Genomic DNA, 12,475 nt, shown 5'->3' with positions numbered 1-12,475 from the left:
CTTGCTGCAAGTCATCAAACAAGTTCAAACCCAGGTTTCCTGCCTCCCAAGTTCAAGTTCCATGGGGAAAGAAGCTGATTCACTTTTTCTTTTCTTCCAGGCTCTGCCCAGGGATCTGGAAGTTCAGTAGGTATAGGAGCTGGACTGACAAGCGGCTCACTGTCCTGCAAGCGCTGAGTAGGGGAGCGTGCCTGTGCACCAGGTACAGAAGCAGCCCGGCAGAAGGAAACTCTTGAACACACGTTACCAGGCAAACAGCAAGTGAAAAACGAAAGTGACTGAACATCGCTTGGGAAGGCGATGACCAAGTGGTGGGGGCTAAACTTCTGGAGGATCCTTCCAGTGTGCTGGGGCCAGGGGGAAGGGGGGAAGTCTGTCCTATGTGTTACTTACGCACACACGCGCACACACACAGCATTTCTCAGGGTGCATGAACACACCTCCAACCGTACCCCCTAGCCCCACATCACCCACCTCGCTCCTTTGAAAGCTCCTGTCCCCTAAAACCCAGGGAACACCACCTCTGTCTGTTTACTGGCACAGAGCACGCACAGGAAATGATTTTCTGGTCACGTTTGACAGCCAGTGGAGGCTGGCTGGCACTCTGCCTATACAGTCATTCTCACTATAATAGCATAAAAACCTTATCTCCGAGATTCTGCAAAATCGCCCTCCTGAAAGACTACGGCTGCTGGGAAAAGGAAGCTGGGGCAGGCCACCTAAAACCTACAGAATCCTGTAGCAAGAGCACCAACAAAACAGAAGCAAGCCCGCTGATGACACTAAAGCAGCTGGGCCCCCAGTGGGCACGGGCACTGGTCCCCTGCAGCTGCAAACCATGGGACTTCATCCTTCTTCCTGAGATGCAGGTGTTTTGAGATCGATGCAGGTCCTAGCAGAGACTAGCTCCATCCAAATCGAACACAGGATCTGGGACAGGCCTTCTTCATCAATTTTGTAAAACAGAAGGTGGAGATGGGGCCGTATCTTTGCAGTGCCCTCCTGGCCACTGGGTTTCCCAGATCGCCTAATAGTGGGAGAGCCGGGAGTGAGTCTTGAAGCTCCTAAACCTGCCTCCTAAACCTCCTTCACTGTACTTGCAGTGAAGAAAGGCATGTCTACAAAATTTCCAGCTCTCTTGGGGTATTCAACCCTGTCCCTGATCATTTCAAAATATGAACGTTCTGGGGAAAACCTCATAGGAACTAACCTAATTTCATGCTATCCTGATACCATTTCTCTATCTACCAGGTATACACGCTATTTTTCTTTAAAAGAAACAACTTTGTGACCCCACAGGCCATCTTGTGAATGAAGATTCTGGTACCCACTCCAACATCTGGGTGTTTCTCCCACACCGAGCAGCTCTGACAGCAGTTAACATGCTACAACTCAACCGAGTTTGGACGCTGCCGACCCGGAGACGGCATCAGATGCCACACGTTAAGGGGTCGGTCCGACAAGACGGCCTCCGCCTCAGATGCTCACCACATGTTGTTACCGTACTTCTGACCTACTGGCTATAAATCGGAGATGCCCACGATTCCCTTCCTTGGGTTTGACTGATTTGCCAGAGCAGCTCTCGGTGAGCATTTTATTACAGGACATAACTCCCAACGGCCAGATGGGAGGTGCCTCGGCAAGGTATGGGGAAAGGGTACACAGCTTCTGCACCTGCCCCAAGTGCACCCCGCTCCCCGAATCTCCAGGGGCTCACCAACCCAGTAGCTCTCCAAAGCTTGTCCTGTTTGGTTTTTATGGAGGCCTCACTGCCGTAAGCATGGCTGATGACATCACTGGCCATTGGTGAGTGAACTGAACACCTAGCCCCTCTCTCCTCCCTGGAAGTCGGGGGACTGGGTCTGAACGTTCCAACCCTCTGATCCCAGGGTTGGCTCCCCTGGTTTCCAAGGAGCTTTGCAAAAGTCACTTTATTAACGTAACAGACCTTGACTGTTCTCAACATTTAGGGAACTTCACGGTTTTAGAGGCTCTGTGTTGAATGGATGGAGACAAAGACCAAATATATTTATTATAAATCAAGACGTCGGTCATGAAACCAGTCACCACCTCAGCCCGGTGAGTACTTCCCTTACAGGTTAGAGGTCCCTGTGGTACAGGTCACACACGCAATTCACCCTCAAACCAGAAAGCAAAATGCGAAGTGCACACCTGGTCCAACAGCTGCCCTTACCTTTTCCCACTGCCCAGCAAACTGCTGAGCCTTGGCTAAAAACATCTCCCCTCCACAATGAGGGCAAAGAGCATGTGCAGGAGACAAGGGAAGGAGGAAGGTCGGCACGAGGCACCTTGATTTGGACCACAGGACATTTTCCTCAACTTTGATTCTGTATGAGAATGAGAGGCTGCACCTGACAGACATGGAAATCCCATTTCACCAGTCAACACAGTACATGCCAGTGTATTTAACAAGAAGGATGCCCGAGAGGAAGCCAGGAAATCGGATGGGATCCAGAACCACAGCCTTGCTACTGGAAGCACTATCCTGGGCAGAGACTTGTCTGAGACACTCCCTTCCCTGCTTTTAATGGATGTTCACCTAGAGCCTTCCTCGTGCCAACACTGAGACAAGTAGTGAACCAAACCGCACAGCGAGGGGTCGAGCCCCAGCCCAGAGGCCAGCGCTCAGCACCTTCGCCCTGCAGGGATCATCCGTGCCCTGCAGCACATTTCTCAGCCAAGTCACACCCGGCCGTGATGCCCTGACTGCTGAATGCAGAGAAGCAGCTGACACTGCTGATTTCATGACCGTTTCATAACACACAATTATTTAAACATAAAACACTTTTTAAAAAAGGAGTGAGTAAGCCCTGGCTGGCGTAGCTCAGTGGATTGAGCGCGGGCCTGCGAACCAGAAAATCGCGGTTCGATTCCCAGTCAGGGCACATGCCTGGGTTGCAGGCCGGTTCCTTGCAGGCTAACTACCAGCAGGGGGATGCATAAAAGGCAACCATACATTGATGTTTCTCTCCCTCTCTCCTTCCCCTCTAAAGATAAATAAATAAAATTAAAAAATTTAAAAAGGAATGAGTGAAAAAAAAAGGAATTATTCCCTAGGCTAGATTGAGGGAGGAGAAAAAAACACCGGAGTTTTATTTAAAAATGTGTATTCACTGTTACATGTTTAAACTTCAGTCCCCTTCAATGTACTCTCCATCTGATGCAATACACTGATCGAGACACTCTTTCCATTGCTCAAGTTTTTGAACTTGTCAATTTTGATGCCATTTCATTTCTCCTTTTTGTTTCACCTCTTCCACATTGGCAAAATGTTTCCCTTTGAGGGCAGTTTTTTAACTGGGGAAACAAAAGTCGTTCAGGGCAAGATCGGGTGAAAAGGGAGGGTGGAGCACAGGGGTCAAACCCTTTTTGGTCAAATACTGCTCAACGTTCAGCATGGTGCGGGCAGGGGCAGTCGTAAATCATCCTTCGTAAAATGGACAAACGTGCTGAAATTCTTCAAAACTCACTGAAGCTAAACACAGCCTTTCGCAATGCCAACTGGTACAGTAAGACAGACAGGTGGGCTCCTAAAGCACTCACCCAGCGGGGAAGCCTGGACTACAGAGGGCCCACCCTTCAGAAAGTAATCTGGTTTTGAGTTTTGTTTGTTTGCTTGTTCTAGGAAGACAAAGGATGAAAGAAAATGCCTTAAAAAACTACCCGTACAACCAGTTTTTGTTTTTTCTCCTTTTCCAGGGGCCTAGAGGCTTTCACAGAACTCAAGGATTTTACAAGTTCGAGTCATTTCCTTCTGCTCTTCCTTCCTGGGCCCGGAAAGCGCACTGACTCACTATGAAGTAATGCAACATTCAATTACCAGCTTGGAGAGGAAAGGGAAAGACACCCTAAGCCTGGCTCTCTCCGCACAGGGAGAAGCAGTATGCAGCCATCAAAGGACAAATCAGGCAAGACACACACACATACACACACACTGATAAACTCGTTTATTGCACAGAATTGAGCTTGCTTCTTGATATTCCCTGAAAAGATGGGGCAACCACAAAACGTCCTTGAGGCCCCAACCACAGACCTGTCCAGGCACTGTCCACAGGCAGCCCAGTCCATCAGAGGTCCAGCAGAAATCTCCTAACCTGGGCCAGGTACTTTGGTTTCAAATAGTCACCCAGCTCGTCCTTACTGACCCACACATGATGACCCTTCTTCCCGGCCTGGGAAAAGTCTCCAGTTAGTAGTAGTGCTTTGAAGAAGAATACTTTGGCCCCAAGGCTACTTTCTGTTCGTACAGCCTGGGGGAACTTGAACTTGTAGTGGCCACAGGGTGCATTTCCCAGGAACTTGGCTTCCATGTTGTTTTCTGAGAGAGGGGGGAAAACAAAGTTGGAAGATGGGGACACACTCAACTCACCTGTTTATTCTGGCTCCCAAAATCTCTGAGAGGGATTTCAGGCCAAGGTAAAAGCAGTCCCCGGAGTGAGGACGGAGTCCCTCCTGAAGAGCCGGTTCACTGGGTCCACTCCGTGCACCCAGCCACTGCCATCAGACTGAAGTCAGCAATGCAGTTCAAACGTCAGGACCGGGGAGCAGAGCACTGGGCTCCCAGACAGGGCCTCGCCACCATCTGTTGGTGAAGGACTGACACTCGTGGCATCTATAAAGCAAAATTCACCAGCCTTTCAAAGAGAGTGTTTCACAGAAAGGATGAAAAGGACCCGATCTGACTTCTGTCCAGTGAACACATCACAACCGAAGTTAAAAGACAGGTACACTGACAGGTAATTCTGCAATGAAGGGTTAATAGCCCCAACACAGCATGTCAAAGGATGAGGAAATGATGGATGAATTATTAACTAGCATCTGGAGAATTGGTGAGTTAAATTGAAAAAAAAAGCTGATCTCAGCCCTCATATCAAAATTAATACCATCCAGATCAAAGATTAACAACAGAAATTTAAAATTTTCATTAAACGTTTGTTCATTTAGCCCTGGCTGGTGTGGCTCAGTGTATAGAGCACCAGCTCATGAACCAAAAGGTTACCTGTTCAATTCCCAGTCAGGGCATGTGCCTGGGTTGCAGACCAGGTCCCCAGTAGGGGGCACATGAGAGATAATCACACACTGGTGTTTCTCTCCCTCTCTTTCTCCTTCCCTTCCCCCCTCTCTAAAAATAAATAAAATAAAATCTTTTAAAAAAATGTTTGTTCATTTTGGATGGTGGTTTTATGGATGTTCAGTATTTTCTGAGTTTTTCCATATTTTTAAATTTTTCATTAAAGAAAAAGAGACCATAAGAGTACTTTCTGTATTATTTTTGAGAGAGGAAGGCCTAACCAAAACACAAAATTTAAATTAAAAAAGAAAGAAATTTATTTATATAAAAATTAAACCTTCCTTCAAGGAAAAAAAACAAAACAAAAAAGTCAAAGACAAAATGACAAACTAAAAAACATATTTCAACACATTCAACAGAAAAACACCTTAAGGTATAAAAAGTACTTAGAAATCAATGAGAAAAAAACAACAAATCTAAAAGAAAAATGAACTGAGCACACAAACAGAAAGTCCATGTGAAAATCAGCATCGATGATCTACAAACCCATTACAAGGGGTTCGATGTTATCACTAAAGAAATGCGCAGCGAAGCGACCACGTATGACTAAGGTTCAGATGTGGCGCTGCGTGTCCCGGCGGAGGGGGAAGTGGGCCCCCGCTGATGGACGCGATCGGCGTGGCTGCTCTGCCTGGCAGAGTCGGCTGCCAATCCTGCTCACACAAGCCCATTCGTAGCAGCCCTGCTTCCAGGATGTCACAGTCCCAACACAGCTGTGTGAGCACGTGAGCAAAGGTGAGTGAATAGGGGTGTTCACTGAGGCTTTATTTGTTAAAGTGACAGTCAGGCTTAACAAAGGGCAGCACATATACATTACGAGGCAGCACACTGGTGTTAGAGAATGCAAGCCATGTCTTCACATACTGTGTCGAGAGCCAATTAAAGGTTGTCTGTAAGAGGGGGAAAGGGTATGTAACTCTGTAGAAATATGCTCCAACCGTGTGGGGAAAACAGATAAATTAAATATGTGCTTCCCATTTCTAAAAGCATACACCAAAACCTGTTAATGGTGGCTGCCTCTGCGAAGAGAAAATTACTTCTTATCCTACAATACATTTACTAGACACTATGTAATAATATTCTCACCATATACAATGAATTGATTTCCTTGCTATTGAAAAACAACACTATATACAATACAAAATGTCAACAGCGGGTATCTGTGAGTGCTGGGATTACATTGGTACGTTACCTTTATACCTTTCTGAAATTTCCACTGAATTCAATGGATACATATTACTTTTCTATAATCTTGGAAAAAAACAGATTAAAAATACAACCAAATCAAGAAAAAAAGAAACCATTTATCACAGACATGAACAAAGAATCTGAATAGGCAGTTCACAGAAGAAGAAATACAAAGAGCCAATAAATATAAAAAGATGTTCCAATCACGAGCAATCAGAAGATGCTAATCCAAAAGCAATCATTTTTACTGACTAAATAGGCAAAAATTAAAAGGAGACTACTTCACACTGGTGAGTCTGTGCAAACAGGCGCTCCTTTACACCACTCCCGAAAATGTCACATGGCAGGTGCGCCGCCATGCAGGACCGTAGGGCATCACCTGTCAGAAACGTCAGCATTTCTCCCCTTGCCCATGAACCCCACCTCCAGGAGCTCCATCTTGCCGAAATGCAAGAGCCTCACGATGGAGAGTGTGGTGCCAGTGGGAAGGGAAAGAACGGGCTTTGACTTTTTTCATAAATATACCTTTACACTGCTTAAGCTTTTCTTTGCCATTTTAATAAATTTCCAGTTAATCAACACATCTTATTTTATATGTACTTAAGTATCAACATTTAACAAATCCATGTCCTTTCAGAACCTCTGGCTGCAGCGGGAGGGTGAAAGAGCAGGACAGGGCCGAGGTGGACCCCCTGCCTGTGTGGCACAGAGGAGGCAAGAGCACAGCGGGCGTCAAGTCATGTGTGACGTGAGGCTGAGCATCTGAACACAACGATCCCAGCAAGCACCCCCCCGGCTGCCCACTCCTGCGGGATGGCTGAGAACACCGAGGGCACGGCACAGGCCCCCACCCACTCCACTCTGCCCTGCCCCCTCTCCTGCAGATGCCCAGGCCCCTCCAAGCCCCTCCAGGGTCCAGGGGGCACACACAGGCTGCCGATGACTCATTAGCAGGTACTTAAGCTGGTGGCACTTATACTGCAAATTCATTTTCTCAATAAATGCTCAGCAAGTACCTCTTCCATGGCAGGTGCTTTGCTGAGAGCTAGGGTGATAGAGGACAGATGCTGCACGTACCTTCGAGGGAGTCAGAATTCTGGCTGGGGAGGGAAATGTGCTAATAAACAAGTACAGGGCAAAGGGGTGAGAGAAAGAGTATACTCTCCACTACAACATAAGCTCCCAGGGAGCAGGAGTCACGTCCCACCCAGCACTGTGACTCCACCGCCTGGACAGTGTCCAGCAGAGGCAAGGCAGAGTGCAAGCTGGCTGCATGCACTGAGTAAGGGCACACACAGGTGCGGTGGGAGCCTGCAGGGAGGTCAGTGCTCCCCACCACAGGCCTGGAGAAGCTTCTACCACAGAAGGTACAACAAACGGCTGAGTCTTACAAACTGAAGAGTCAGACCAGGGAGGAATAAAAGCATCCAATCAGAAACTAGCATGTGTCAAAGCGGAGATGCATGAAAGACCCCATTATTCAAAGAATGCAAAGATCTGCTAGATTGGAACTCAGACCACACACTAATGAGACGCTAGACAGAGAAGGGTGAGCTGGGGATCAGAGCACAAAAGACTTGCAGGTCATGCTTGAAAGTCTGAAACTTTATGGGAAACCCTGTAAAAACTCTAGAGCAGTGACGAGGGGGTGTGTCTCAGCAAGCTCACTTCTAGCAGCACTAAAGGGAAAGACACAAAAAGGGGTGATTTGGAATCTACTTCAACAGCCAGTGTGGGGGTTGTTCTCGATCCCTGTGATTCACTCCCCAGGTATTATGTGGCAATATCTAAACATTTTTAGTTGTCATAAGGGAGGGCTGGAAATGGGTTAGTGCCACTGGCATCTGGTGGATACTGGCCAGAGATGCTGCTAAACAGCCTACAACACACAGAACAGTAACCACAAAAAGTTCTCTGGCCCCAAATATCAACAGTGCCAAGGCTGAGAACCCCTGGTCTAGCCAGGAGTAAAGGGGCCACAGCCAAAGCTGTGGGAATAAAGAAAAGTGGACTATTTAGAGCAGACCAGGCAAGACCCCAGCATTTATGGAAGCCAGAATGAGATCAAGCACAATGCTGAGGCTTCGAGCTGGGTGAGTGGGCAAGTGGCAGTGCCAGAAAGCAAGGACAACAAAAGCAGCAGGCTGCGAGAACGGCAGCAACCTCAATTCACAATGTACAGCTGACCCTTGAACAAGGTGGGGCTTAGGAGCGCCCACCACCCAGGTAGTCACAAATCCACGTATAACTTCTGACTCCTCCAAAACTTAACTAGTAATAGCCTACTGTTGACTGGGAGCCTCACTGCTAACCTAAACAGTCAATTAACACGTATTTCATATGTATGTGTATTATATACTGTATTCTTACAATAAAGCAAGCTAGAGAAAAAGTACTAAAAAATTGTAAGAAATACATTCACAGCACTGTATGTGTTCACTGAAGAAACACTGGATGTGCGCAGGCCCACGCAGCCCAAACCCATGTTGTTCAAGAGTCAGCGCACAGAACGTATGTCTCAGTGGGACAAAGACGGATTCTCACTTGGCCTAAGGAAAATCCTTACCTTTGAATCCATCCTCACAGTCAGCCTGTACATCCCGAGGCCAAGTTGGAAGCAAGCCTCGTGGGATTCAGAGGGAGGCGGAGGACTTACCTGGTAGTGTGGCCAGGGTTCGCTCGGCTGTTCCTCGGAGGGTCTCCCCAGGCTGCCACTCTGCCTGGGGCAGCATCCAGACATCTTCGTCTCCGAGCTTCTCTTTAACCAACAGAACAAGATTCCTGTCCAGCTTCCGGTGCAGTGAGGTTCGATCATTCTTCTTATCGGCGGCTGCAAAGACAGGGGGTGGGAGGAGACAAGGTAACTGTGACTGGCCAGACCAAGAAGATTAGAGCTTCACATCCTTCCTTTAAAGTAGACCCACAATCCTTGCTCCCAAAAACACTTATCCAGCACACTCCCAGCCCCCGCCAACCTGTGCTTTCATTTTACCCACAGTCAAATCACAAATTGAAAATTCCAGAAATAAACTATTCATAAGTGTTAAACTGCACACCACCCTGCTCCATCCCACCTGGGGATGAATCGTCCCTTTGCAGAGCATCTCCTCACTGTGTGCACTCCAGGCCACTCAGCCATCTCCGTTATCAGACCGCCTCTCACAGTATCACAGTGTGTGTGTTCCTACTGCCCTTTTTTCCTTAGTCATGGCCCCAGAGAACAAGGGCAGTGATGCTGGAAATCCAGACATGCCAAAGATAGACCATAAAATGCTTTCTCTAAGTGAAACAGTAAGTATAGTGCAGTATTTCGAGAGACAAGCCACGTTCACCTAACTTTCATTACACTACACGTTGCAATAATTGTTCTACTTTATTACTAACTATTGTTAATCTCTTAAATGTCCTAATCTATAAATTAAACTTGACCATAAATGTATATGTATAGGGAAAAACATAGTATACAAAGTTCAGTACCATCCACAGTTTCAGGCAACCACCGGGCGTCGTTCAATGTGTTCCCTGTGGATAAGGGGCACCTACTATAATCAAATTACAACCCTGACCCATTTCCCTGACCTTTTTCAAGGTAGAATCTCACGATCTTGAGGAAATTAAATATATATAAAAAAGGAAACCAAAAGGTGAACTTCTCCTTTGAAGAGCAAACCGTAAAGTAACTTGACCTTTTGGAAAAGAAGCAATACCCATACTAATTCAAATCCTATTACTTCATTGGTTTGGGTACTGCTACTGACTTAAGATAGCCCCCGCCTTCTCTTCAATATTCTTCTGTGAAACAAGGATAAGAGAACCCCAACCTGACTGAGGAGAGCTTGCATCTAAATCACAGAGAACTAGTGAGAAAAGGACTTATTTACCCCTTTCTCAGTCCAAAGTAGGAGAAAAATTCAGCAAACATTCATACAGTTTAAATGAGAGAGAAAAGGCTATCCCAACATCCTTACCTCCTATTCAAAAATAACACAGGCCTTAAATAGTTATATTAGAGAGAGATGTGAGGAACAGAGAAAAAATTTTATTTTTCTCTTACCTGAAAGAAGTTTTCTCATTTGCAATTATTTGTTACTTAAAACACAAAGCAGGGCTGGGTGACTGTCCTTTGTTTAGGAACCTACATACTCCCCGTTCCCTTTCCTCTTCTTACTGGCCTAAAAAGACCACAAACCTGTTATTCGATCTCCAGGTTTGAACTGTAGAAATTTCTGCTCCCACATATCTTCCAAATCCTGTACCAGCAGTATCTCCTGTTCGTCATCATCATCGTCATAGACATCAGCTTTCCTCTTGGCCAGGCGCTGGGCTTCATCCAAAGCACGAAGCTCGTGGTCTGAATACAGGCTTCTCTCTGCCTCGATCTGGAAATTAAAAAGACAAGAAAGCAGGCAGAATAAAACAGAGATACAGCACACTTGACAGGCTCAGAAGCTTACTGCCCAACATAACCAGACATATAATCCAAACACCACAGAAAAATACAGAGAAAGAAAAAGCTCACCTGCACTTTGGGCTTGAGTTACAGCTGCTAAAATGTCAGAATGTGACTGGAGGTCAAGAAGGCTGAGAACAGAGACCTGGGACGGGAACTGCCTGCCCACTGACAGGGCTCCAGTCATGTCAGTTCCTGATCAGAATCTCACTCACCATGGACATGGACTTTTCTGCTTCAGGGAGTTTTTCGGGGAGTTTACAGATGCTGTTCCTTCTTCCTAGTTTCCCCTCCTGGGAGATTCCCTGCTCCTCCTTCAGATCCCAATTTAAATATCACTTTCTTTGAGATATTCCTTGACATCTGTCATAAAATCAAACTAGGATGTCCCTGTTAAATTCTCTTACAGCACTGCATTTTCCTTTACAACACTTACCAGACTCTGCGATAAGAGTCCTGTGATTACTTGGTTATTGATGGGCCCTCCTCCACTAGATTGAAGCACTCTGAGAACCAGGAATGTCTATCTTAGTCCCACTGCATCCCTAGCACTTTATTTATTTTTAAAGACATTTTTGTTCACTTTTGGAGAGAGGGGAAGGGAGGAAGAACGGGAGGGAAATCATCAATGCGACAGAGCAACACCAATCTGCTGCCTCTCCCACGTGCCCCAACCAGGGACTGAGCCTGCAACCCAGGGATGTGTCCTGAGCAAGAATCAAACCCTCAACCTTTTGGTTTTGGGGACAATGCCCAACCAAATGAGCCACACCACCCAGGGGTGCATTCCTAGCGTTTTAGCACAATGTCTGTCTGTACAAAGGAGGTGCTCAATGATTACCTGTAAAGTGGTTAATGAAACACTTTGCAGAAAAAATTAGTACACCAAGTAAAAAGCATGAAGTTTATAGCTCCCCCTTTACAGTATAGAGAAACACATCATTCTTTAGTCACTATCTGTGGGGACTCAAGACCGTCACAGTCACCACACCCAGTTTTTGCCCATGCTTCCTCACTTGCCTCTCACACAAACAGTCCTGGGAAGCAAAACAGGGTTGATTTTACCACAGGCATCTTACAGATGCGCCACTGCCTTTTAACACTCATCACAAAGACTCCCTCCTCTCCAAACTGCCAACTACCTACGATACAGACTGACTCCGCCTTGTTCACCACCGCTTCCCACAAGTGTCGAATGAAAAAAGTGTCTCCAGAGAGTCGCCTAAGGTGACATTAAAGTCACCTTTGAAATATGAAAACAAACTATCTTTTACTGAAAGCCTACTATGTACAAAACCAACCCAGAAAGTTAGGTACCATTTTGCGGAGAAGGGTGCCGAAGTTCTGAGAGGTGAAGTAACTTGTCCAAGGTCACACAGACTAACTGCTGCCAGAGTCGGGACCGAACCCAAGCCCACGTGCCTCTATTAGTTCCCTAATGGCCCCTAGAACCCGCCACCCGCACCTCAAATCTACCTGTTGTAGTAGAGCCGCCATCTCTTCCTGCAAAGGGGTTAGCGACTTCGAGACCAGCGGTGGCCGCTGCAGGCACAAGGCACCCAACAGACGCCATGGAGAAACGCTGTTTGAGGGTGCGGCCGCAAGGGTCAGACTGCGAGAACCCAGACTACTTCCCCAGAACCCCTCGAAACGCCGCCAACCCTTCACCGCCACAAACAACACACGCCTTCCCGGCGCCGCCATCTCTGCCCTCCCACAACGCACCGCGGCGCAGCGGTCCGGAG

General features: G+C 46.9%; 1 protein-coding gene across 1 annotated transcript; it reads right to left on the bottom strand.

Moving 5' to 3' along the window:
* Positions 1-3,951: 3,951 nt before the first annotated feature.
* MRPL46 (mitochondrial ribosomal protein L46) lies at positions 3,952-12,457 on the bottom strand. Its single transcript, XM_037053663.1, has 4 exons — positions 12,207-12,457; positions 10,470-10,659; positions 8,937-9,110; positions 3,952-4,339 (listed from the first exon to the last, which is right to left on the bottom strand). Exons 1-4 carry the CDS (start codon positions 12,432-12,434, stop codon positions 4,089-4,091), a joined length of 843 nt encoding a protein of 280 aa, XP_036909558.1. The 5' UTR covers positions 12,435-12,457; the 3' UTR covers positions 3,952-4,088.
* Between the last annotated feature and the right edge of the window lie 18 nt (positions 12,458-12,475).

The sequence above is a fragment of the Sturnira hondurensis genome, unplaced genomic scaffold, assembly GCF_014824575.4.
Source record: "Sturnira hondurensis isolate 20B ecotype Veracruz unplaced genomic scaffold, ASM1482457v3 Scaffold0007865, whole genome shotgun sequence".
NCBI lineage: Eukaryota > Metazoa > Chordata > Mammalia > Chiroptera > Phyllostomidae > Sturnira > Sturnira hondurensis.
This window is presented reverse-complemented; position numbering and strand designations above follow the sequence as displayed.

Excerpts from the sequence above, each read along its gene's own strand:
- MRPL46 (XM_037053663.1), bottom strand. The coding sequence starts at position 12,434 with ATGGCGGCGCCGGGAAGGCGTGTGTTGTTTGTGGCGGTGAAGGGTTGG. Across the intron at positions 10,660-12,206 it reads TGGCGGCTCTACTACAACAG|ATCGAGGCAGAGAGAAGCCT; the intron begins GTAGATTTGAGG and ends TTTAATTTCCAG. Across the intron at positions 9,111-10,469 it reads ACCTGGAGATCGAATAACAG|CCGCCGATAAGAAGAATGAT; the intron begins GTTTGTGGTCTT and ends CTGTCTTTGCAG.